At 35.2% G+C, this 26,840-nt stretch overlaps 1 protein-coding gene across 8 annotated transcripts in view; it reads right to left on the bottom strand.

Moving 5' to 3' along the window:
* RALGAPA1 (Ral GTPase activating protein catalytic subunit alpha 1) overlaps window positions 1-26,840 on the bottom strand; it is a 132,151-nt gene that overhangs the window by 88,152 nt on the left and 17,159 nt on the right. For 6 of the 8 annotated variants that reach the window (XR_015746774.1, XM_087951840.1, XM_087951841.1 and 3 more), the window contains exons 9-17: window positions 25,921-26,129; window positions 25,399-25,638; window positions 23,626-23,817; window positions 22,510-22,647; window positions 19,556-19,704; window positions 19,189-19,318; window positions 18,249-18,486; window positions 16,208-16,369; window positions 7,425-7,565 (exon numbers count right to left, since the gene is read on the bottom strand). Coding sequence is in view for 7 of the 8 variants with exons in the window: in XM_087951840.1 (XP_087807966.1) it covers window positions 7,425-7,565; window positions 16,208-16,369; window positions 18,249-18,486; window positions 19,189-19,318; window positions 19,556-19,704; window positions 22,510-22,647; window positions 23,626-23,817; window positions 25,399-25,638; window positions 25,921-26,129 (1,599 nt within the window). In the remaining variant the exon portion in view is untranslated. The remainder of the gene's footprint in view (window positions 1-7,424; window positions 7,566-16,207; window positions 16,370-18,248; window positions 18,487-19,188; window positions 19,319-19,555; window positions 19,705-22,509; window positions 22,648-23,625; window positions 23,818-25,398; window positions 25,639-25,920; window positions 26,130-26,840) is intronic. The other 2 variants (XM_026664490.2, XM_026664487.2) reach the window with 1 other exon arrangement.

A 26,840-nucleotide genomic window follows, 5' to 3' on the forward strand; every position in this document is an offset into this window, starting at 1 on the left:
TTGGAGCAAATAACAGGTAGAATGACAGGTTTATGTAAGATTTGGCATGGTATGAAAAATACAGAGTAAATTTTCATTGTATGAGAATGTAGACTTAGAGAGTAAAACTAATTCAAGACTCATAATAAGAGGTACTTCTTTATATAATGTCCCAAAAGTGCTTTTTTTCAAGAGGCAACTGGACTTTCTGGTAAACCAGAATGTCCAGTTGCCTTTTGAAAACAAGCACGTTTGGGACAACCATGACCTAGGTGACTGAGAATCTCCATAGACATTTTTTATGTAATGCAATTTAGAAAGGGAATCGAACACATTCATGACAGATCAGGCTATCAAGAGTGACTACTCCTGACAGTTTGTATTATCTCTGAAACCAGCAATACAGTATCTTGAATAACAAGTGTTAGGGAAAGCAGTGAATAATGATTAATATCCTCCTGACCATTTTTATGAGTTCCCTGTATATACTGGTATGTAAATGTTGGGCTAATTGGCTGGACTTAACAAGGCTCTTCTCTTTTTTGGTGCCTTCAAGTCATTGCTGACCCATGGTGGTTGCCTGAACTAGCCCCGCTGTTTTCTTGGCAAGATTTCCAATATGGATTGTCATTGTCTTCTTCTTCCTAGGGATGAGAGAGAGTGACTGGATTATCCAACTGGCTCGGTGCCTAAAGTGAGACTAGAATTCACTGTCTCCCAGTTTCTAGCCTGGTACCTTAATTGTTATATCAAAGTGGCTCTTGGGCTCCTTTTATAGTTTGATAAATCTCACAATACACAAGTAAACTATGATCAGCTAAATCATCATTAGATCTATCAGATAATGAGGGTACTATTCTCATTTCTATAGAAGGAAAGGCATGGAAAAATGTGAGTTACAGTAAGCCATTTATTATCATTGAATTAACAGAGATTCCTAAGCTATATGCCATCAGTATGGGTAAGATATTTTTTAATTATTATTACTGATCTGGATTGTTGTATTGCTTAGCATTCTGTTTAACATCCTCGTATAAGACAATATAAATTAAGGCATTGCTTCAATAACAAAATTCTGTATCACTGAGGGGGAAAGTATGTGTCTTTCTCTGTTCTGTCTAGCTTTCTCTCTTTTTACCCTTAACTGATTACAGACACATATAAATATTCCTACAGTATAACACTTCTATCTTTTAGACCAACTATATATTTACTTCCATAGAGACTTGCTATTAAGAATACCCACTGGAAAGGTTACAGGAAGGATACAGGCATAGCATGTATTTTTATGCAAATCCATGTTTACTCCCTGACATCGCAAATAGGACTGGAAAAGACTCCTATGTAATTTTGGTGAGTCAATATTAATTGTAATAGAAAATATTTAGTTATGCAGCCTAATTTCCTGATTATAAAACAGCTTACCATTTCTCTAATTTCATGGAAGCTTTTGAAAGGAAGATCCCTGTTTTGGTTCAAGCTTTTAGTCACTTTAGCTTTTAGTCACTTTATTTTTTAAAAGTAGCTGTGTGTTCCCAGTAGCTGTGTTGCATAAATTCTTTTATGCAATGAGATTTTGGACTAAACCTTCATGATTCTTGTCAATACTGCTTTAAAGCATTTCCAGCTTCGTATGGAAAAACTATTGTTAATTGAATGGTTCCATTCTAAAATAGTCTGCTTCATTCTTAGACATGGAATAAGATCATCTTGAACAGCTCTGGAGTTGCATTCACTCAAAGGGGTCAGCATAGGTCTCTCTTAGTGTACACATAGTGTTCCACAGCCTTACTTAGTACTGGAGTACTATTTGCTATATTACCTAGGTCAAGAGATTAGCTTCCCAATTCTTCCATACACAATTGTCTAAAAGGTTTTTTTCATCAAGATTTCTGTATTTGATTAAAAAAAACTTCAATGCTTTATCAAATAATTACTTCAAACATTGATTCTTGAAGACTAGAACAAATAAATTTACCCAAAAGTTTCAGAAGAAGAGAAAGCAGACCTAGAACAATAAGGATCTTTAAGTCTCAGCATCCAATTACCAATACATATTATTCCAATAATACTATTTTTCCAGCAGTGTTTACTTCCATACTATCTTCCTCTCTACTAAAGTTGGCAAATGCTTTAGGTTCATCTCAAAAACATGCTCTGGAGTAGACGAATATATTTGCCACTCCTTACAGTATAGTAATTACACCTTTTCCTAGGATCACATGGCAAGTATATAGGGCAACTTCATACCCTCAGGAAAGGTATGGTTTCTTTAAGGAAGGGGCTAGGGTTATGCCACAGCATTCACTGAAACATCTGTTTGAAATTTAATCTAAGTTACTGTACTACTCTATTGTTTACACAGAAAATCTTTATTGCGACAAGTAGAAACGATATAGTCAGACACTCATGAGCACATGAGACATTTTAGTGATGTTATCTATAATTATAAGTCTAATAAGATCTTTATGATACTAGTGCTTTGGAAATATTTTCAAAAGCCAAACATAATTTGTTCAAAAATATACTGCATACTGCTGTGTTAGCTCAATTATTAATAGTAATTCTTTTCTGCATTTGGGTCCGTGCAATAGGATTTTGAAAAATTATATTTCTGAAATTCTCAGCTGTTGTACTAGAGTTAATTAGTAAATGATTGATTAAACAAAAAGCAACAACAACCAAATAAACAAAAATTCTGAACAAACTATTTGCAGAGCATGCCACAAGAAAATAATTCTAATTGTTTAGAGGTGGGTTTTCTATCTTTACTTTATCCTAAAAGAAGGCAAATTGAATAACTTTCCAACTCAGTACAAAACAAAAAGAACAAGGAGTAGAATCCAACAAGGGGCAGCTTGAAGAATGTTTCTATGAATATAAGTGCTGAGTGGCTGACTCCCTCTCCCCTCTTCTACTCTTAACTTGCTTACAGTAGAAAAGACTCTAAGAAAAAGGCCAATCAGCTGAAATGGAGAAGAAAGAAAAAGATATATGAGCAACAGTAAGCTCACACTCGATGTAACTCAAGAAATTTGCATTAGCTTTTGCAATCATAATCAATATTAGCTGAAAGAAAACAGCAGGTAAGAAAATGGCAAAATATTATGGCTCTATAGAATGGTAGTAGTGAATTTGATTCTTTTCACAGGGTAAAAATTACAGGGCATTGTAAGTGTACAATGATTCAAGAACTTAAGAAGAAATTAGCATAGCAGATATGAAAAAGAGATGGCAAAACCCACAAATAACCTTAAATAGATGACTGGAATCAGATGATCCAACTTATAATCATTTATTGATAAGTATACAATACTTATATCAGTGCTGCTTAATATAAACTTACAAAACATCAGTTACTGAGAAAGCACAATTCAGAAATCCGTTTGAAGCAATAAGTTAATAACACAAGCAAAAGCAGATGTGTTGGTCATACAAATTACACATTTACCTATTTAAAAAGGAGTTTTTATACAAACAATCCCTGGGTTAAGAATAAGTTTTGTTTCTAACTGTCTTAAACTTGAATTTATACATAAGGTAGAATTTGTACTTACAAATGGACTGTCTATTATTAAAAATTGTGGACAGCATTCTGCTTCCCCAAGCCGACAAACTGCTGAAGCCACACAATGTTTCCATGAACTGCTGAAAACCACTGAAAACAGAATGTATATAAAAATGCATGGCTTGCATGGCTCATACAAGCATAGTGTAGCTTCAGTGGCTCATCACTTGAGGAAGTTAGGAATAGGCAGCCTGTTCATACGTACAGATTGTCCCTAAGTTGGACGTTCCTAACCTGGGAACTGCCTGTACTGATAAAATAGGCTTTGTAATACCTAACCTGGAAGTCTGTAGAGATTCTCAGTCATCCAGGTCATGGTTGTCCCAAAGGTGCTTTTTCAGGAGGCAATTGGACTTGCTTGTTTTTTCTTTTGAAGTCATTGTGCTTCTCATCCAAGAAACTTCTTCAGCTCTGACAGGATAGTGGGGAATGGAAGGATTCCTGCAAGGAATATAAATCCTTCCGTTCCTCACTATCCTGTCACAGCTGAAGAAGCTTCTTGGATGAGAAGCACAATGACTTCAAAAGAAAAAACAAGCAAGTCCAATTGCCTCCTGAAAAAGCACCTTTGGGACCTAACCTGGAAATTAGTCCTCTTTGAACATATGTCAATCTACTTGAATCAACTGCTACTAAATTATTTGGCTATTATTTGGCTCTTCCAATACTCCAGACAAAATTTTGGGAGGCACAGAAATTTCAGAAAACACTCTACCCAATGGATCAATTAAAGTCTGTAAAAAAATTCCCTATGTATCTGAAGCAGTCTTTAAAAGGAGACAGACTTTTTTATGTACAACATCTCCATTTCTTTGTATAAGGTATTATGGTGTTAGAAACGTATTACAGATCATATGCAAAACTTTTTGGGTTTGAAATACTCTTTTTAGTCTGTCAAAATATATTCTTTACTTTCCACTATAGAAACTTAACACACTAAACAGAACAGCTTTGTTAAATGGCTAAAGATATTAGCTGGTCTGATGAATGTTTCAAGAAAAAGGGATTTTCGTGTCATGAATAATATTACCATACACTGCATATTCTAAAATAAAATATAAATATCTCTGTGTTGTATTGCAGCCAATAAACATTTATGGAATGAAATGTCATTCTTAAAATATGGGATTATAGAAGAAACTGAACATGACAATATGTTAATCTACAAATACACTAGGTCAGTATAAAAGAATCTGACTTCCTGGTTTTATTTTTGAGCAAAGTGCTCCTTTGAATCCATTTCTTGAAGGTGTAAAGTAGCCACAGATGAAACCCCTTGAAGTGTCATCTTGGCTGCTTGGAGCCCCTCTGGACATTTTCTCAGTATACTCAGAAGACTTCCCTTTAGCTGGAAGTAGCCATGCTGAGCCTTTGAGAGGGTGCTTTAAGAAGAAAATCAAAAAGGACACTTAACTTGCAAACAAAATATCTCATCTAACCATTTGCTGATCCCAATTAGTTCCACTGATTGAAATTGAAGGCTAGTTTATTCATAAATAAGCATTAAAAACACATCTATAGCATCATTGAAGTTGCTTTTGACGGACCAAAATAGCTCTATTTCTTTCCTGTAAAATAATTTGGAGTATAGAATTTTCTCCTAACCAATTAGGGTGTGTGTGTGTATACACACACATTTCAAATTAACCTTGTTGCAGTTGTTTGTCAAGATTTGAAGACGATTCTTTGCAATGACATCATTAAGAATTTAAGTATGTGCTCTCTTTGAATAACCATGATAAAAACTGACTTACTATATTTGAGAGGGAAAAATTCCATTTTATTTTATTTTTTAACATGACATATTTAAGACATAACATGACTTAACCCCAAATGGGGTTCATGTTAATTTTAGCCCTTGTTTATATTTTAAGTCCTGGATGCCCTGGTGCTTTTTGTAAAGGCATATCTTTTGCAGGAACTTAATGTTTCTGAAAATAATGCTACAGTAATATCAAAGAATTCTGAAACTCTATTAAAATTTCAGATCTATCCTTAAACCTTAATAATTTTATTTTCCTAGTTCTTATATAGCCCAAAGAGGATGATCATTGCATAAGAACTATCAGTGGACCTGGAGAAACAATTTACAGAAGTAATCAAAAAAATCAGAAAACAAATTAAAAGTGGAATAAAAAGCCCATGAATATTAATTGATGAAAACAAATGAAACGTAATAGGAATGGAATATTTCAGAAGACAACATGCATATTATACAGAATTCCAGCTAAAACAGTTTTGCTTGTCCCCACTAATTCTACTCTTAATGCTTACAAATGACAAGAATTACTAAACTTGGAATATTGATATACCAAAGTCAACATTTTGGGTGAATGAATCCATTTGAAATTTTAAGGTATTACTGTAAACATCCACATAAAATGGCTATCAGTAGTACTGTGTTTCTCACAAAATAAGGCCGGGCCTTATTTTTTTTTTTTTTGAGCCCCGAAAAAACAGATAGGACGTCTTTTCGGGGGTGAATTAATTCCCCCCCCCCGCACACCAGCACCATCTCCAACAGCATCTGAGTCGCTCCCGCTTTTCCCCTGTCCCCATAACAACAGGAAAAAAAAGATTTTGTGGCACCTGGGGCGCGTTGGTTTAACCACGGCTGGGTGGGCGTAGTGCTTACCCTTGGTGCTCCAGCCTCGGGCTCTGAAAGTTTGCAAAAGTCCCAGTGCACAGCCCGTTCCTGCATTCCAAGTGCCCAGGCCGAGCTGCAGCTGTCCCTCTCTCGCCAGCGCCATCTCCAACAACAGCGGCAGCCGCGGCGGGAACCGTGGAAGTTACGGAGGCGGCTCCCCCACCCAAGAAGCGGCTGAAACGCCGCTTCTTTCTTTCACTTTAACTATTTTTTTCTAGTCAGGTTAGCACAACTCTAAACAAAGCACTATGCTGAAGGTACAGTTTTATTTCTTAAGAGTCCACTGCCATCTATGTGATTATCAAAGACACACTGAAATATAGTTTATTCTGGAAGCTGATACTTGCTTCACAGCCTCCCAATTTCTTCTCTACTTATGAATTTTAATTAGAAGACTCTAAAATTAGACAAGGAGGGATTTTGGTAATGCTAAAATAGAATTTAAATTGCCTTTTTCTATAATAAAAAATATATAATTCAGTACAGCTGAATTAGAATAATGCACCTACTATTTACAATTCAGAAGCATTAAGAAATAAATCTGAGTTGCTTCAGAAATTATCATCAGTGTGAAAACATGTAAAACTATTTAGCACTTAACACAGAACACAGAGGTATATATTAAAAATTAGTACAAAATGGCTTTACTGGGACTATCAAAAATTTCATCAGATGATAATTGATTTATTACCTCAGTAATAATTATCAGTTTAAAGCTCTACTTTAAAAGCCAGCTATAAATAATTAGTTCTTATTTTCCTCTAAAGTTATTTGTACAATATTTAGTAAAACTCATACTTGTTTAAAAATATTGTGCATCTCTTGCCATATTTCCCTAATTATAATAAGCAAAAACCATGTCAGAAAATAAATCAAAATAATAAACAGCAATTATAGTTTACCAAACAGTATTTAGAAAATTCCTCATTTCTTTGTTCAAAAAGAAAACTTACTTCAAAAATATTTCAGATCTTTGACTCAAAACAATGTTAAAATGTAGCTGCAGAGGCAGAAAATTTGCATTTTGAATCGCAATTGGCACAGCGCTAGCTTCTCACAGTACCAAAATGAGCCAAAAATGTAGCATGTCACAAAATAGCTGCATCTCCATTATTTTCTCCCCACCCCTAAATGTTTTACTTTGAAAAAGTACTGATTTTGCAGATTTTTGAAAGCAGAAGGATTAAAAAAGTGGAAAGGGAGTGCAGAAATTAGCAGAGGTGGCACTACCTGAAAGCTCATCAGAAAGGGGAGTGAGAACAATATCAGGCAAGAAGGGTTTGGAAGTATGGATCAGGACAGGAGCACTTTTAGCACTGCGTATATAGGCTGATGGCAGAGCACATTCACCAATGGATCGGCTTCTCATGGCTTTAAAAAAAGGAAAAGAAAGAAGTAGGGAAGGAAAAAAAAGAAGAGTGACTATAACGGAAGATTGTGTCACAGAAAAAGCAGCAACAGAGAAAACAAAGATAAAAGGAAGAAAAATTAAATTAAAACATTTCAGCACGGCAGATATTGGCAGAGCTGTAAGGAAAAAATAATCAGTGGGCACATAAAACATTTTTGTATTCATTTCTTTCAATGCAAGACAAACAGTAACACTTATAGTTTCATAAGTACAAAAACCTTCAGTATTCAAAGTAAAACACCGACAGACCAATCTAAATCCCCAAACTGAATGAAATTTAGTCCCATGAAAAATTGTGTACAATTGAAGCTTAAAATGATCTATTTTTCATTCCATCAGGGTTTGAAAAATATTATTATAAACATCATGTAAGAGAAGAAAGCATTGTCCTATACCTACCCTTATTTTCTGTTTTGATTATTTTTTTAAATAATTATTTCTCATACTATATCTCAGGTGCTTTTACTTCATGCCAGAATTTGTAGGTAATGATTCTGACAGTCTTAGCAATACAAAAATACCTGTGATTATACCTAAAATTATTTTCTTTGGCAATAAAAATAATTCTCTGAATCATTTCATTGGTTCAAAGAATGAATAATATTAATCTTCAGTGAAATATTTACAGACATTTGATATCATCAAATCAAACACTAAAGTTCTGTTGAAGCACTACAATATAAAGCATGCCACAATAACAAATTACAAGATGCGCCTTGTAAATGGAAGCATAAGACAAAAAGAAAAGAAAACACAAAAAGGGCACTTGAACACAAAATGAAATCTCAACTAACATTTGGCTTAATTTTTTGGATCTAAATTACCATACTTCTTTGCTTCAATACAGCAAATTAAATATTGTTTTTAAAGTTCATTTTTTAATGAAATGGAAAGAAAAATATTAAATACATAACAATATATTATTTAAGTTAAATCTAATTTAGCTTTGGATATTTAAAAAAGCATATTGGAAAAGATTGCATTATTAATCATGGTGTTTTAAATGCTAATTACGTACTCTTCCTAACTCAGTTAGTTTCCTTTGCACTAGTTTCCTCATTTCTGTAATATTAATTCAATGAGCATCTAAAGAAAAATGGATATCAGTTTGAACATTTGATTCATTTAAAAACCTGAAATGGACAAAATGAGCTTTAAATAAATTGACCAAAGGTAAAGTAAAAATAGTAAAAGTGTGGTTTTGGTAAAGTGGTCTATGTTTTCCATAATATTTTAGATGAAAATGTTGTTTCACCTTTAACGTAGACTCCCTTTGTATTAAACATATGGGTATAATGCCATGTTCAATTAAAATTCTTTAGCATGTTTTGCACACCAATTTTGCTTTCTATAACTGTATGGACAATATGATGTATCATGACATTTAAAATAGATTTAAACTCTATTTTAAGATTTAAAATTTGAGTTTTAAATAGGGAGGAATGGAGGAAGGAAGGGATTAATGTTTTACAATCATCAGGCAATCTTTTTGTTGTTTTTTAAATACATTATTATTTTTTGCTGTCAATTTCAGTTCTTTAGAAAAGCAAATGAATTGCTGTTTTTCAAGATCAAGATTAAGATTTAAGGGTAGTTGGTTTTGTTTAGGCTGTGCCTGATCTGCAAAAATACTAAGGGGTTTGCAACAGAAAACTCAAGTCAATTTTATTTAGTCTTGTTAAAGGATTCCTTTCAAGCGGCAACAAATTTTCTTTTCAAAGAGAGATATGCAGTGTCAGAAATTCAGGAAATGAATAAATGAAAAATGATCTAAGTGAAAAGGGCATTATCCATGTTCTAGAAATATCTACTTCACTTCAAGGCACGTTCCAGTGGCATACTAGAGTCAATAAGCATTGGCAGGAATGATCTCTCTGTTGAAATGGGACACTCCATTTCATAAAAATGTCAGTCAAGCGAACAAGATTTATACCTCATCTAAAGAGCTGTGTGTAAACAGACTATTTGATTAAAAATAGATTTAAACAAAAGCTGCTTCTAACAATAAATGTCTAATTTGTAAAAATAGATTGCAAAAATAAAATTATGGATTAAAATATGTTTCAAAAGATAAGGTTCCTCAACAGATTAGGGTGTATGAAATAAAATGACAAAAATCTTATACATGAAAGGTTATCTGATCTGTTCCATTTTATAGCAAGATTTACCTTTTTAAAGCTAAATATAGCGGAGCTGTTTGGGACCTTGTTCACAGAATCCTTATCCTCAACAACTTATAAAATACAACTTGAAAATCCAAATTCATGCCTTAAAAATGTCCTATATGCTGTTTATAGCTGTCCTGGTTCATCTGTCACTGTGCATAAGAATCAACTTTTAGCAGTTTTGTTGTTCAATCATTAAGTCATGTCCGACTCTTCTTGACTCCATGGGCATGTCAGGCCCACCTGTTCTTCACTGTCTCCTGGAGTTTGCCCAAATTCATGTTCATTTTTAGTAGCATAGCTAGACAAATACTTAAAAGAATGACCCTTCATGGAAAAGACAAAAATCAAATGCTGATTCCTTATATTCCCAAACTGGGCAAAAACGCATGCAAATTTTAAAAAGTTTTTCCCAAACACTTGGGGAAACAAAATTCAAGATTAAATTTGTCATCTATTTCTAACATATTTGTTACATTTTTGTTGACAAACTGAATTTTGACTAATACTCCAGATACTAAAATTCTGCATGATGAAAACAAAACTGGTACCATTCTATTTTTGAATAGAAATCTAAAGCAAAAAATTAGAAGGAGTCTGATTAAGTATCTTTTCTGACTAACACAAATATAAGTTTGTTTACCTTACTATATTTGTTTATCATGTTATACATTCTCATTTTTAGTTTCGATCATTCTTAAAGTTAAAGCTTCCCATGTTCCAACTGGTGCTCGTAATCAATTTTTTTATTTATAATTCTAGTCCCTTCCCTACTAGAAGGAAAAAAGTTGAAATGACCAAATTGTCTCTGATTACTGGAGGCAATTAAGGAGGACATATTATTAAGATTTGGTACTAGTACAGATTTGTAGAGTGAATTCTAATTATGATTGTCCTTTATCCATTTTATTTCATATTTTCATTGTGATTCTGTGTCTTGCCATAATTTGTCTGTTAATTGCTTTTCATTTTCATATAATTCTAGATATTCTGTCCTATGTTCAGTGGATGCAAAATAAGCAAAGTAACAAAAATCAATTTTGCTAACACAAGTCATTATAAACATCTGATATCTGTTCCCAGGATGAAAAGATACAAACAGGAGTATATGAGTATATTCATAGATCAGCTATTACTTAAAGAGTAACTGAATTGCTACCTGTCACAAAGCAATAAATATTTTTACTGATATATAAACACGTTTTAAATCATAAGATCTCTTTGAATATCCTATTCAGATTTAAAGTTATAATGAAGATGCTGCCTAGTAAGTTTTAAATAATATTGTCCTGAAATCTTAAAAATGTAACTTGATGTAGGAATAACTGGAAAATTAACAGTGGGATAAGAATTAAGCAGAATTGGGATAATTTTATACCACTGAAATATTTTGCTCTTGGGCTGACCACAACTTTTCAAGAAATGAACTGCAAAAATACTTTCCCAAAACACATTAAAACGATAAATTTGGAACAAGTCTTTGTTTGTTTATTTATGTTGCCTGGTGGAAAATGCAAATTAAATGCTTTGTGTTTATTTTTTCAAAGAAGGGACTATTTTAAGATAATATAGTATCAAGCATTTAAAAATATTTCCAATGTTTCATTAATTGTTCAAGCTTAACATCACAAAAAATGAACTGCCCAATTCTGAATCATACATTAAGTTGAGAATGTATGGGGGGGGGGGGAACAGGAAACAGGGTTATGACATATATTATTTTTCCAAATTATAAATAACATGGTAAGAAATATTCATATACAGTATTGCTATTAGCCTATATTTTCTGAAGGATTTCCTCAGATCTATGTAACAGGAACACTTTTTAGGAAAATGTAGTTCCATATCAAATCACTATCATTCTTGCACACAACTATACAGTACAAGAAAATGCAAGGAACATAATGGATTTTTTCCTTTGGTTATATTGATATTTCCACAAAAGAAAGGACTCAGTCCTTTGTTCTCTGGCTTGCTTCCTCTTATTGATTTTAGAGCTAGATGTTGAACTCCCTTCCACTGGGTTTCAAAGTAACGCATGTGGGATAAACATTGACAACAGCTTATTTTTATTACCTTATTAATATATGGTATGAATATATAAGGTATTATCTTATTAATGACTGCAAAGGGTTCTAAAATGTGCACTCCATGAAACTGATTGGGGGGGGATCAAGATTTTTTTAAAAAAATTACATCCACACTGAAAAGATCTAGCTCAGGGTTATCAAACTGGATTTCTTACACCCACACTGAAAAGATCTAGCTCAGGGTTATCAAACTGGATTACTTCGAGGGCTGGATCAGTCTTCCTCCATGGGCTGACTGGGGTGGGGGCAGGGGGAAAGGAGACAGGCTGGATGCCTCCTGCAGCACTCTACCAGCCAAAACAGGGCACAGGGGGCAACGTGTGGCCACCACGTGCCCCATTTTCAGCCTGGACAGCCTCCTGCAACACTTTGCCAAGCAAAACGGGGCAAGGGGGCTGTGCCCCCCCATGTGCCCCTGCACAACCCGCTTTTGGCTTGGACGGTCTCCTGCAGCACTTTGCTGGCCAAAACAGGTTGGCTTCCTGAGGCACCCCGGGCCGGTCCTTTACTTTTTCCAGGCTGGCCCTGAGGGACAGAAGCACCCCATGGGCTGGATCTGGCCCATGGGCTTTGAGTTTAACACCCCTTATCTAGCTGGTGGCACATGAGATGAAACAGCCATTACTCCCGTTTCATATGTAAATAAGAGATACAAGGGATACTTTATTTTCTCCTCAATATTCAACTATGGTTGTTCACTCACATTCAAAAGTTAGAAAGTGGCATACAAACTGATGAGTGTAAACAACAGGATTACTGCTGACCCAAAGCTAGTTTAGAAATTTAAAAAATGAACGCATTTGCCTTCTACACTATGGTTGACTTCCAGATAAATGCAAGCAAGTTTCTATATTGCTTTTGGGATTTTTCTCAGCTTTATTTTGAATCTTCTTGAAAAGTTATCTCTGAAAAAATATGTTTCATTACAGCATGCAGATTAAAACAAAAGTCTAAAACATTGTGAAGACTGCAATGCATTGCACTGTGCAAGCTAAAGGACTTTAACCTCCACAACAGGCATATCTGATCCACATTCCTACTTGTCTCCAGCTCTTTCACTCATATGTATACCTCACAAAATCTGCATATTATTTTATCTGATTTTATATCAAACTTGACTCTTTTATGACCTCTATAAAGTATTTATCCTATGCCTGTCCATAATAGCCTAACAACTGATGTTGCAGATGAAGAACACCTGATCATTATGTGTGATAAGGAAGATAGAACACTGCCTAGTAAGGGTTCCAAGGTATCAAAATACCAAAATGTTCTTTCAATCCTCAAAGAATGAAAATCACACAATATAAGTTTGCATCAGAATCAGAATTTCTGACATATAATATCAAGTAATTGCAATATATTTAGAGAACAGACACAAACTACTTTGCAACTTGGCTTTAGGCCTGTAGAAAAATAGATTATAGTTGGAATGACTAAATAGGGATATGCAAAGCATGTAAACAACGTACTTTGTAATGTGTAGGAACACAAAGAAAGCCGTTCTCTGAACTGTTAAAGCAGACAAGCTATTCCCAGATGTTTCTGCATATGGGTCTTTGCATATGCCCTTCATTTCAAGTGGTCCCGGAATAAATTTCTAATAGTGTTCAATGCACATGAATGCTGCAAAAGATTCAGGTGCTTTAATGATATGAAAAAAAAAATCTTCTCTCATATATGTAGCATGAGTCACCTCTTCTGAATTATTTTCAGAGTCCTATAAATGTTTCCACAGTGATATTAATAACTAATATGAAGATTAAATGCAATAATATTACCTGTTGCTGTAGAATTATATGTAGATGGCATATATTTCTATACTTAGAACTGCTACTCAAATATTTTAAATTTAGGTATGTAAAATTAAGGAAATAATCTCAGAATATCTTTCTTCTTTATGCTTATACAAAGGAATATTTGGATACACCTATTTATAAATTGCATAAAGTATACCAGTACACTGCCCTGTATAAAAGTTATTATGGGGTCATTTCTGAAATTAAAATAAGCTATTAAATATATAAAATGAGATCTATTTGGGATTTGAAACTATTTTGTTTGGTAAAGATGGAAGGTGATTGATAAGAGAAACCCAGGAAACTAGTTCTGTTCATTCAACTGTTCTGAATAGATGCCTTCTGGATGTTTTGGATTAGAATTCACTTCATGCCTTGGAAGTTTTAGTCTACAACCATTTGAGTGCATTCAGTTAAGAAAGGCTAAGCTTACAATGACTGAAGCTGTGAAGCCTTTTCCAGTCTTATGCTGAGATGCCAGATATTGAACTACTCGCATGCAAGGGAGATTGCATCAAGGCAGGAGCTGGAGAGACCTTAGATGGGATGTACAAGATACATGCAAAGTTTATCAAGCAATCTGGTGGCTCAGATTATTGGCCTACCCTATCATATATTCCCTTTCATTAAAGCTTAAAGTTTCTTTCTTGTCTTTACTCACATAAATATGATAATTGCCTAGTAGATAAACTGCTGTCTGCTGTGGCATTTCAAATACTTTAATTTGAAACTGAGGCTTGAAGACAATACTATGATAATCTTGCAAGTTACAACGGTAATTTCTTCCTTAACTTTCTAGATACCCTATACTTTGGTGTATTCACTAGCTTTTATGACTAGAAAGACAGAGAATCTTTGCTAACCAGCCACTATTTCCTCAAAGTTTTTATGGCTTATAGCTCTATAGGGAGAAAGAAGACAAATGGAAATTTAATATTTAAATCTCTAAGTGTGTCTTCCTAGTAAGCAATTTTGATATTAGATTTGTTTATCTTAGTACAATACAGGTGAAATGCTTAGCATAAGATAAATAAATTTGATTACAAATGAAATGTTGAACATGAAAAGAACTCTTATATCATATATCCAGGGGTGGGATTCAAAATTTTTAACAACCAGTTCTGTGGGCATGGCTTAGGTGGTGGGCATGGCTTGGTGGTCATGTGACTGGGTGGACATGGCTTGGTGGTCATGTTATTGGCTGGGCGTGGCCAACTCAATATCACTCACATCAAGGCACGCATCTCCTCGCCTGGCCTCTCATGACTGTGGGGATGCTGCAACAGTCGTAAGTGTGAAAAATGGACATAAGTCACTTTTTTCAGTGCCACTGTAACTTTGAATGGTCACTCCACACAAGCAAAGTACCAGCAAAGGAGGGGGAAAAAACTCCAGAGACGTTCCTGAGACAGGAAGAAGAGAATGCCTGCCAAGAATGTAATAAGGGTTAACAGAGAGGCAGTTTCTGTAAGCAACACCAGAATGTTTCCTTCCTGCCTTCCTTACAGGATTAGGCCAGTAATTTCTTCTAACAACCGGTTCTCCGAACTGCTTATAATGTTAACAACCGGTTCTAGAGAATAGGTGCGAACTGGTAGAATCCCACCCCTGCATATATCTCATAACTGAGCTTCCCATCAATCTATTTTAATGATTCTTAAAACCTAGTATCTGTAGTTTTCCAACATTAGCTAGAACATTTCTGGTTAACTTTGTGATATGTCTATTTGATGTGTTAACAATTTGCAAAAAGAATCAGGATTTAGTATTTTCTTATTTTTGTAAAAAATAAACATTACTGCAAGCTATTACGTTACTTAAAACTATTAATAAGAATGTAAGAACAATGACGATCATATCACTGAGCTGCTGTACCTGGAAAACACTTACAATAGAAATGCATTATTTAAGATTAGATTTTCCTGATTTTTTTATATTAGGGAACATAGCATTGATTTTTTTATCAAATTCAGAAAATGGAAGCAATCAGGTTTTTTTTAGCATCTCTTCCAAAATGGTACAAATCAAACCTTGAGTAACTTCTACAATTAATTGCACATTTTTTTAATCTATGGTAATTTTAAACAGTGTTTTTTAAAAACTATTTTCATATTTGATGTTATTTATGTTTTTATATTTAAATTTTCACAAAGTTTCTTGTGACTGAGACTAAGACTTTATAAGGAAGGAAAAATAAAAACTGAAATCATATTACCAAATTCAGAACCTTCAAGACATATAAATAATAGGCATTTTTAAAATGTCAGATCGAGATACCAGCTTTATTAGTTGATGCATATATACTGGTTTATAGTACCAGAATATAGCAATTACATATTTAGATACATCTGTTAAACAATCTGTGTTTTGCAGTTAGAACTGTTTCATCCAATGCAGAGCATAAAATCCCCTAAAACATGCACGTACTATGTAAACACAATACAGATAAAACATATTGAGAAAATCATTTTTGTATGGTTGGAAGTATTTAACCATTATTTTTTCTTTTAATTTTGCACCCCCAATATCTACATTTTCTGTAACATACCAACTGTTTTCTGTCGCACTATGCTTCTGGCCTTTTCTGTTCCTGGAGATCCTGTAGTTGTTGCACTGCGCTGTCTCATTGGGGCCTGCCCAGGTTGATCACGGCTCCAGCCTTTCGAAAATGACTTGTCCACAGATGCTTTTTGAAACTCATGTCCAATACCTGATATGGGTGCAGTCACAGATCCAGAATTATGTATGCATAGTAATTTAGAGTGACATTGTAAGAAATGAAAATGCTATTATAGTAAAAGTTTAACAGATGGTTTTGACTCAATCACACATTTACTAAAGTTAAACTATAGCCAAGACTTATCTCAATAAGAAAAAAGAAGTTCCTCATAATTAATATGCATAATTTCAGACATATAAGCAAAGCTCCTCCTCCTGTATATAATCTGCCATGTCTGTCTGTCAGTTCAAATTTGAATGTATTCTTACTGCAATCCCATAAGGAATGTTTCCCCCTTCTACAGTCTCTTGAGTCAACTTTGATTTTGGGGGACCATCAAGTAGGGAGACAAGGCAGGAGCAAAAGTTTTAAAAGTTTTTTTTTAAAAAAAAGTTTAAAAAATTAAGTCTTGATAATTTATAAAAACTTTAATATCCATATAATCTGTTAATGGTAAAAACTGCAGCCTAGCTGAACACTCACTGCATATATACACATAGTCCTCAACTTAGTCCATGGACTTATGAGCCCAACATTTATGTTGTCAAGTGAAACATTTGTTAAGTGAGCTTTGTCCCATTTTACGACCTTTTTTGCCACAGTTGTTAAATGAATCACTATAACTGTAAAGTTAATCACACAGTTGCTAAGTGAAGCTGGATTCCCCGTTGACTTTGCTTGTCAGAAGTTTACAAAAGGGGATCACATGACCCTAGGACACTGCAGCCATCATAGTCGGCTGCCAAGTGTCTAAATTTTGATCACTTGACCATGGGGGTGCCGTAACAGTTGTAAGTATGAAAAATGATCAAATGTCACTTTTCCGAAACCATTTTAACCCTAAACAGTCACTAAATGAACAGTCACTAAAGGACTAACTGTACTTTCTCACAGTGTATGTTTGCATAATCCAAACTCAACTGAAGATTCTGTTCATTCCTGGTTATAGTATGCAATAGCAAAGAAGAGGGGAAGGGGTCGGGGGAAACCAACTCAAGCATCTCAGTCTGGCCTGTGGAGTAGCAACTGAGACACTTGTTTACGTGGCTATACAAGTGGTAAAGGTTCATACTGACAAGTGATACAGAACTCAAGAGGTCTTAACAGTGTATTTCCTGCTTAAGAAAACATTCCACGGCGAAGTGTAATCCTCTTTTTCATGTTTTGATTACTTTCCATAGCAACTAAGAGTGCTTATACAGGAGCAGATTCAATTTCTTCATAGAACTGTACATTGTGTAAAAATTATGGCTTTGATTTAAATGAGGATTTCACTTTCTTAAAGCCAGACCAGAACCTGAAATACTACTTCCTCTTGCTGTTTCAACTCTGTATGCTGATCTCTTGCTGTTCCCAGAAGAATGGGAACATGCCCTGACTTATTTTATTTTTAAAAAGTAGATTACAGAATGATGAAACTGCATATATTTTATCTAGACAGTTGCCACCCTAATGGCATTCCAGAAGGCCTTACAGATCTGGCTGCGATCCCAGATCTTAGGGTAGGGTGGATTGTTAGATGTGTTTGTCATATTTTGAAGTTAGTGGTCTAGATCTGCCATTTTGTTCACTTCCCTTATGGTATTTTTTATTGATCTTATTGTATTTATTTTTATATTGTGAACTGCCAAGAGTTGGTTTGGAGTGGGGCAGAGTAAAAGTTGAATTACAGAAATAATTTTTTTATATAAATAAATAAAGGAACATACAATACGGTATCTATTATTATATTTATTTTATATTAGTAACAGATTGCGTTAAAAAAAGTGTTTCTTTAAAGGAGTACCATATTCTGTAGCTCTGGACTCATTTGTTTTGGGATCACAACTTTTCAACTTTAATTAAATCACAACTGAATTATGTCACTTACCTTTGCCCTTATGCTTTTTTTGTTTCTGCTCACTTAATTTGTCGAGTGGTAGATCACTGAGGTCCAAGCTGTAGAGGTTTCTAGCCAATACTTTTGTCAGAGTTTCCATAGTCAATGACCACTCTGTGGCCAACTCTTCCCAATATGTCAGTGATGACAATACTGCTAAAAGGTCATCCCAAAGTTCTCGGGAAATGTACACATTTAAATTTGCTTTGATCCAAGCTACAATAAGAGTCTACAAAAAGACATATAAAAGGATGAAATACATATTTTTTAGAACTGAAACCATTCATTTTTATTAAAATTATGAAAGCTGCATAGTTAATTAGCTGTGAAAAAATGTTTTGATGTGAGTTGATAATATAGCTTCAGTGTGTTTAATCTTTTATCTCTTTGCATATCTCTCTCTTCATCCTACATCCTAAAATGTCGCTGACATCTTTCTGTACTAAGTTTTCCTTGTTTTAAGACTTAGAGAGAGCTTGGGAAGGATTCCATGGGTGAGAATTTTCAAGGAGAAAACAACTCAAGAAGCTTGGGAAATTTTGAAAAGTGAGATTATAAAAGCCCAGTCTAGCACAATACCAATGAAGAAGAAAAATAACAGCTCTCAAAAGAAACCAGCATGGCTGCACAAAGAACTCTCTGACAATTTGAAAGACAATGTGTCTAAGTCTAAGTAATTCTATTTCTTTTAAATGTGCATTAATGACAAAAAAAGGAATCAGAAGAAATATTTAAAGATGAATACATTTCATCTAGTATTTCTGTTATTTCTAAATAAAAATATTTATCACTGAGCATTCAGACAATAAGATAAACTGCTCTGAAAACTAACATAAGAATGTAAATAATGATTTCATAAAGGAGACAAATGAATGAAAGACCTCTACTATAATATTTAAAATAAGTAAAATATTAAATTGTGTTAATTTGCCTGAAAAAGAGGACCAGCAAGTCTTCCTGCCAAAGTTAAATTCTTTCTTCCTTGATACTGTAGAAAAATTTGAGATGGTATTTTCAATACTGATTCTGTTACTCGGAGTAGCACAAGCAGCATCTGTTCCCTGAAAAACAAGATTAGGTAGTATTATTTAAAGTAAATTAACTTTATTACTGAATATGGGGCACTCTCTAGAAAATAAAAACAAACAAAAAATAAAGATATACGGGCTATGAAGTAAATTATCTGCAACTTTTTCAACTTCTAACGATTATTTATTAACAGTATTTTTAGACTGGGGGAGTATTACACTAAGTGGGAGATAAGCATGTACGATATTATTAAAACAGAAATACTTTACCAAGTTTTCTTGTCCATTGTCACTTGTACCACCATGTAACGGTAGATATTAAGAATGCGTTTACACATATCTGTATGCTCATCTAACAAACTTTTAATTTCATTTGCTGGCTCAAGAAGAAATATATTTGAGGAATTTGTTATAAAAACCTGTAATTAAAAGAAATAAAAACAATTATACTTAAGAAATCAGCTAAGTATTACCACACTGATTACAATGAGGAAACCAATTCATCTGGATTAACTGAATAAAATCTAATTGAGCATTCTTTAAGGAGTAAAAAGACACTTCCAAAACAAATATCAAACAGAATTTTTCAAACTTAGAATGGTTGTCTGAAACACAGAGAGTGAATATGTGCCGATATTTTGGAAGACATATTGCTAGATCTCAAACTCAGTATGTTAAGAGATATCACATTTTCATTAAGTCACCAGGGTTCAAAGATATGGAATGTTCACAACCAATTGCTAGCCACTATATAGATAACAGATGATAACTTTTCTGTCTATTTAAATTGTTTTGACGTTTATTTGTACTGTTTCCTTAATAGGTATGGGGAAACAATTGTTAAATTGTACCAGGTTACTGATACTCTATGTGTCTATTTTATGATTTGGCCCTTGTTTTTTAATTCTGCATTCTATGCTATACCGAATTGTCCAATATAGCTGTCCTAATGCTGGGAATTTATTTATATACTCCCTTGGTTCTCAGTTTTGGGAGTTTATTCTTATTACAGGGCAGTGGTTGTCTTAGTGCAAGTCTGTTCATAGTAATAAGGCTAACAGGTGTTTTTAAATCAATTTGCAAATATAGGCTGCCGTGCTTGAAAAAATTATCCTTGCATTAAAAAAGTGTCAGGAAGAACACAATTTCTTAGGTACATATTTCTCATTTGAAAGTAAAACTGGAATTCTTGTTGTTGAGGTAATTCCCCGTTAGGAGAAAGAGCGCATACAGGGAGACATACTATTTGCACACTGGGGACACCCCCACTCCAATTATATAGTAAAGACTACCCCCTCTCCCCCCCCCCCTCCCTTTTTCCCCTTTTTTTTTTGCCCTTTCTTTGGACAATTGAAGGCTACAAGACCAAGCAAAGCAGGGTTAGAAAGGTAAAATCATTAACGTAATGAAAAAAGGAACCGGACCCCCACCCCCCTCCCACCCCCACCCGCACGGCCCGCGCGCCTCTCTTAACACGCTTGAACTTTTCCCAGGCCCTCTAAAAAAAAGGCCCTCCCGCCACGGAGGCGGAGGGGACCCCCGCCCCCCCCCAGCCGCAACACAGGGCCAAGGTTCACGCCCTACTTCCGCTCAAGGACCCTCCCCACCCCCCCCCCACCCACAGGGACCCACCGTCCCCCCCCAGTGCGGCGCCTTCCGCCCCCACCCGCCAGCCCGCCCACCGGGCCCACCCCCCACCAAGCCGGGCTCTCCCCCCCTAGGGGGGGCTGGCGCCCCCCACCCCCCCCCCCCCCCCCCGCCACCCTCACCCCAGGGGGGGCCCCGGCGAGCCCCCCCTTGGGCCAGGGCTCGGTATTTGAGAGAGTGTTTGAATAATACACACACAGAACACAGATACACTGTACAGTAAATGTAGGTTTTTACTTCCAGAAACGTTAAGCAAAGTCCAAAATAGGCAGTCCAAAGTCATTCACAGGTAAATCAGTCAGTTTTTCAATCCAGGGATAATTCAATAACAAAGTCCAGTGTCAAAAAAAAAAAAAACAGTTCAGTATTAGACTTACATCAAATCCAGAAATATCAGTTAATTAGGAAAAATGGAGCAACGGCAATACTTTCCAACAGAAGGAAACAAGAGATACACTCACACTCTCTTCTGAGACTCAGACTAAGACAAACCAGGTTTCTGGCTCCATCTTATGGCCGTTTGAGAAACCACACCTAATTACAGTTTTGCATTTTCTTAAAGATACAGTTTTAAAATGTCTATGCTGGTTTATATATTTCTAACCCAAATACCTGTTAGGTGACTTGTATTCCTAACACTTGTGCTGCTATGATATTTTTAAATAAATATTATTAAGTTGGTCTTAGGGAGACAAATTCCTTAGATGGATAATTTCTATTACAAATTGATGAAGAAGTCTGACATTTTTTTTTATTCATTGCTCCAAATCTTACTCCTATATTTTGGGAGGTTCTGATACTTTTGTCATCCTTCCAATTATACTTCATATATAAATAACATCTTTATGCTATTCATAGTCCTTCATCTGGTTGTTCTGATTTTTTTCTTGCTTTTTTTTTCCCTATTAAAGGCATTATAAAGGTAAACGACATACGTTCTAGTTTTTTCTGGCTCTAGGGGGTGGTGCTAATTTGTTACAAAGCCAAAGAGCCAGCACTGTCCAGTGGCTGGTTTGACTAAATGCTGAATGTGCATAGAACGTTGTTACCTTTCCACCAAATTGGTCCCTATTTTTCTACTTGCATTTTTCCATGCTTTCGAACTACTAGGTTGGCAGAAGCTGGGACAAGTAACTGGAGTTCATTTTGTTATGCGGTACTAGGGATTCGAACTGCCGACCTTTCTGATCCACAAACTCAGCGTCTTAGCCACTGAGCCACCGTGTCTCTAAAGGCATTATACAAGTGTTAAATATTTTGGTTTGCAAACTGTATTATGTACTTGGTCAGCACTATTGATTAATGATCTCATATAATATTTTTAGCAGGGGAAATGTTCCGATGCCATACTGAAGTAACAGTCTGTATGTGTTGCCTTCTTAAAACTTTGTGCTGTAGTTTAGGTGTTCATCATAATCACATCTCATCAGAACATGCAAGAACAACAAAACAAAATAAACATTTTAATTCTAGTGTAAATTGCATCCATTTATATTCAGGAAAGATTTTTGAAAAAGGCACAACAAAAGAACACTGGAAAATATTATATAGGAAATAAAAAAGAAATAGGCGCTTACTTGTAGTACTGCTTGTATTCCAGCTCGTATACCTTGTTCCAGGTTGTCCAATTCAGATGTTTTATAGGGAACTTCCTGATAACAACCATTTCTTGTCCAGTTTGAATTTCGAATAGGACAGGAACTACCTGTACTTTCCTAAAACAGAGGTAATTATTTCTTTCCAAATATCCACAGAAATACACAGATACATACAGAGTTTAAATTTTCTTGCTGTTCTGAATTCTCTTTGATTAGCAGTGGCCAAAAAATTAGGAAATTATTTCTAGTCTCTTAACATTATCAGAATTCAGTAAAAGTACCAACATAACAACTGTCAGCTTCTTTTAATGAAACCTTCAGATAAATAGCTGGGTTACATTTGCAACCAACAATACTTTTGTTATAGAACAGTAATTATAATCTAATTATCACTGTATTTTTTGTATCACATCTCTCTTTGACCTCACTGTTTATACTCTATCCCATATAAACTGTACAAATATATTTGCAATTAAGAGCAGGACCTCATACCATTAAAGAAATGAACTGCATTTTTCAATTTTACTTTATCACAATAAACTCTATTGTTTCTTCTAGGAGAAAATTCCTCCATTGCTACTACCATCATCAAACTTTAATAATGTACTGCTATTATAAACCACAGTGTGATATCTAATTACAGAGAATCATGAAAATCTCAAGGCCAATCATATGTAAACAGAATTAAAGATCCCTGGAGACTAATTTGCACCTTCCCCTCTTCTTGAAGAACTGGGTTTTATTTAAAAACAGCTATTATCAATTCTGGGACTTACAAAATATGGAGGAAAGATAATCCATGAACATAATGTTTTAGTTTAAAACATTTTCCAAGTGCCCAAATACATAGTAGTTCTTTCTCACTTAATCTTCAAATGAGCTTGTTAAGTGTAAAAACTGCATTGTACATATTAATCTTATATTTTGTTTTTTCTTTCTTTCCAGGAACAAGTTACACTAGGTAATTTAAGCTTGGTTTTCACAATTTTTAATATACAGTATTTACATATTATATATGTTTTATATATTTACTTACATCTACAATGTATGAACATGGAAAAAGAGAAATCAAACAATGATTTCTTATGTTTTTACCTCCTCTCTTTCTTTTCCTTTCTCTGATGAATTATGTTCTGCAATGTTTTCATCACTGTCTATGTTCAAAGATGTAACAATTTCTTCTGGTTCTTTCATAAATAATGGTTTTTCCTCCTGTTGGATCCATTCTTGATATACTTTAACCACTTTCCTCATCGCTGCTGCTTCGCATATTGGCAATAAAAATGCCTAATTAAGGAGAAAAGACTCATAAGGTAGATTATGGAACAAACTCCCTATTACAGTTAAAGGAGTCTTAGGTTTAAATTTAAGGTGTTCTGTTTAAAAGCCACTGAATTCTTTCAGTGATAGCAGCATACTGAAGATGTCATTTTCATTAGAAATTCAAAAGTCACTCAATTTGTTTTTGAAAGAAAACAGAAGAGCAAAGAAGCACAAAAATCAAAAGCTGCCATCTGGTTTAGCAATTTATTATTTATGCCTTAGAAAAGCAGAACTCAGAGGCATCTGAAGGGGGAATAATGAAACCAGCAACATAATGCTGGTGAAAACACCATTGCTTGATCCCACTTGACTGGACAATTCCCATACAGTTTCCCATCTTCCCCTTTTTAGGGAGGGTGGTGGGAAAAGTGGTTGTTGGCACCTTCAGAGGGTTCTGGATGAAACAGATTATCTGGACTTCTAGTCAGGATTCAAGTCCGGTTATGGGACAGAAACAGTATTGGTCACACTTGTGGATGATCGCTGGTGAGAGAATAGTGGTAGTGCAACCATCCTTGCTTTTGTTGACATCTTAGCAGACATAATAACCTTCTGGCTGCCTACAGGATTTGCTGTGGAAAGCACAGTCTTCCATTGGTTTGGCTCCTTTCTCCAAGGCAAGTTCCAATAAGTGTTAATAAGGAATGAGAGATCCAACCCTCGGCTGCTCTTTTCAGGCAGGCTGCAGAGCTTCTCCACTCCTTTTTAACTTTTATATGAAGCTGCTGGGTGAGACCATCCATCACCATGGATTGAAGTATCAGTATGCTGATGATATTCAATTCTATATCTCCATTCTCGTGGTTCAAGTAATGCTGCTACCCTATTGAGGTGCTTGGAGGCTAGGGGGCTGAATGGGGGACAAGAGGCTTTGGCTTAATCCTGGCAAGATTGAATGAATTTGAGTGCATAGAACTGCCATCCTTATTCAATGATCTGGGATAGTGGTTCCCAAAGTGGGCGGTACCGCCCCTTGGGGGGCGGTGGGATGCCTTAGGGGGGCGCTAAGAGGCAAGGGAGCAGGCAGGTGGGCGTTGAGGTGGCAGGGCGTGTTCGAGGCGCCGGGCGGCCCTGCAGGTTCACCCATTGACTAGTACCGCTCTGGAGCCGGCGCCTCCAATGCGGAAGCGGTGGCATGCCCACCATCACATGACCAGCAAGCCACACCCACCCAGTCACGTGACCAGCAAGTCTCACCCTCAAATTAGGCCACGCCCACAGAAATTTGAATCCCACCCCTGGGTGGGGGGGCACAGAGGATGAGTTTGTAGCACCAAGGGGGCGGTGGACTGAAAAAGTTTGGGAACCACTGATCTGGGATGTCTACAGCTTCAAAATTTTGTGCTGTTATGTTTAATGTATTCAGTTCAGGGAGACTGATACAAACTATTATAAGTTGAGTTTTTGCCTCTGACCATCTATTAATTATGGGTATAAATGACATCAATCTACATTTGTGAATCTTATGTAAAACACAGAACAGATTTTATGATAAACATTGATCCAAACATAAATACTTTTCAGAAAGAAAGGATTTTTTTTTACCTGACGAAATATTTCTGTGAGAAAGTTAACATTACTCCTTTTAGAAGAAAAAACTTTTCGGACTATTTCAATGTCTGTAAGATGTTCCTCATCAATACTGCAAAGGCTAGAGGAACTAGGTTCTCTTTCAGTCAGTGTGCTTGTGTTAGAATGAGACTGCTCAGTTTCTAGATTTCTATCAGATCTATCAGTGGCATCACTTTTGCTGTCTTCTCTGGATGCCAAGGTAGCAGCTGCTCTCTGAAACCAAAAATGAAATGACAAATAACAAGATAAGTCTCTTTTTTTCTTTTTTGGAGAAGTCTGGTAGGGAGAAAGAAGGATATTTTAGCCATTTATTTTCAGTTGCAAAGCTTTGAACCAGTCACTCAGCTTACTCTACGTTACAGACTGCTATGAGGATAAAAGAGAAGGGACCATATTTGTCATCTAGAATTATTTGGAAAAAAGTGAAAATAAAAATTAAATAAATAGGACCAGCTTTTTCCTATTAAGTTGATCACATCACTTTCTTGCTTCTACCTGAATATTCTTTGGCACAATTTCCCCTTCCATTCCAGGAATCTGAGGTCCTGCAGGAGGTTTTGGCTCAAGCCAGAAAGACACCAACCATCGGATGACAATAACACGAGCTTTAAGGAAAGGTTCCTTTGTGCAATATACTGTTTCGTTCGTTTCAGCATCTTTCTTCACAATTATATAATGTGGCTTTGGTCTCATCTGAGGCATATCTACAGGATGGTAAGATGAAAAAGATATCAAGCCAAAGTTAATTTTGGATTGCTATTCACCTAAATATGATCAAAAATGCATAATGGCTAATATTTAAAGGTTTCAATGCAAACATGTCATAATCCTGCAGTAGATAAGGGACTGAGCTAGATGATCTCTAAAAAAAACCTTCCAATCCTTCTATTCTATGAAACACAAATGAATGATTTTATTTATTTATTCAATTTGTATAGCCGCCCATCTCAAAGTGACTCTAATTGTTTTCTTCAAAGCATATAAATGTGTTTAACTGTATGGTCAAGTTTGAATATTGTGAGAAAAATATAATATAAAAGGCTGAAAACTGTGATTGTATACAGGCATTTAAGACTGCATTCAGATGAAATCAATGACAAATTTCCAAGTAAATATTTTGGGTTTCTAATTTAATTTAGTAGTCTTATATTTCCTCAGAATTAAATTCAATGGATCAGAAAGTAATTCCTGTATATGTTTTAAGACAGTGATTAAAATCACAATCCATTTATCATCAGAGATCTACAAAGACAACAGGCTTAATGAAGCAACTGCAAATATTCTAAGTATTACTCTATTTTAATTTATTGGGATTACAAAAGCAGTTGAGAGAGAGGAGGGACAGAAGGTACTATAAAACTAGAGAGCAGAAAAACCAGTCGGATATGCCATGCTAACTGTTGTTGAGGAAAGGA

This window comes from Notechis scutatus, chromosome 1 (assembly GCF_049901735.1).
Source record: "Notechis scutatus isolate UNSWTSFEM ecotype Mainland chromosome 1, rNotScu1.2, whole genome shotgun sequence".
NCBI lineage: Eukaryota > Metazoa > Chordata > Lepidosauria > Squamata > Elapidae > Notechis > Notechis scutatus.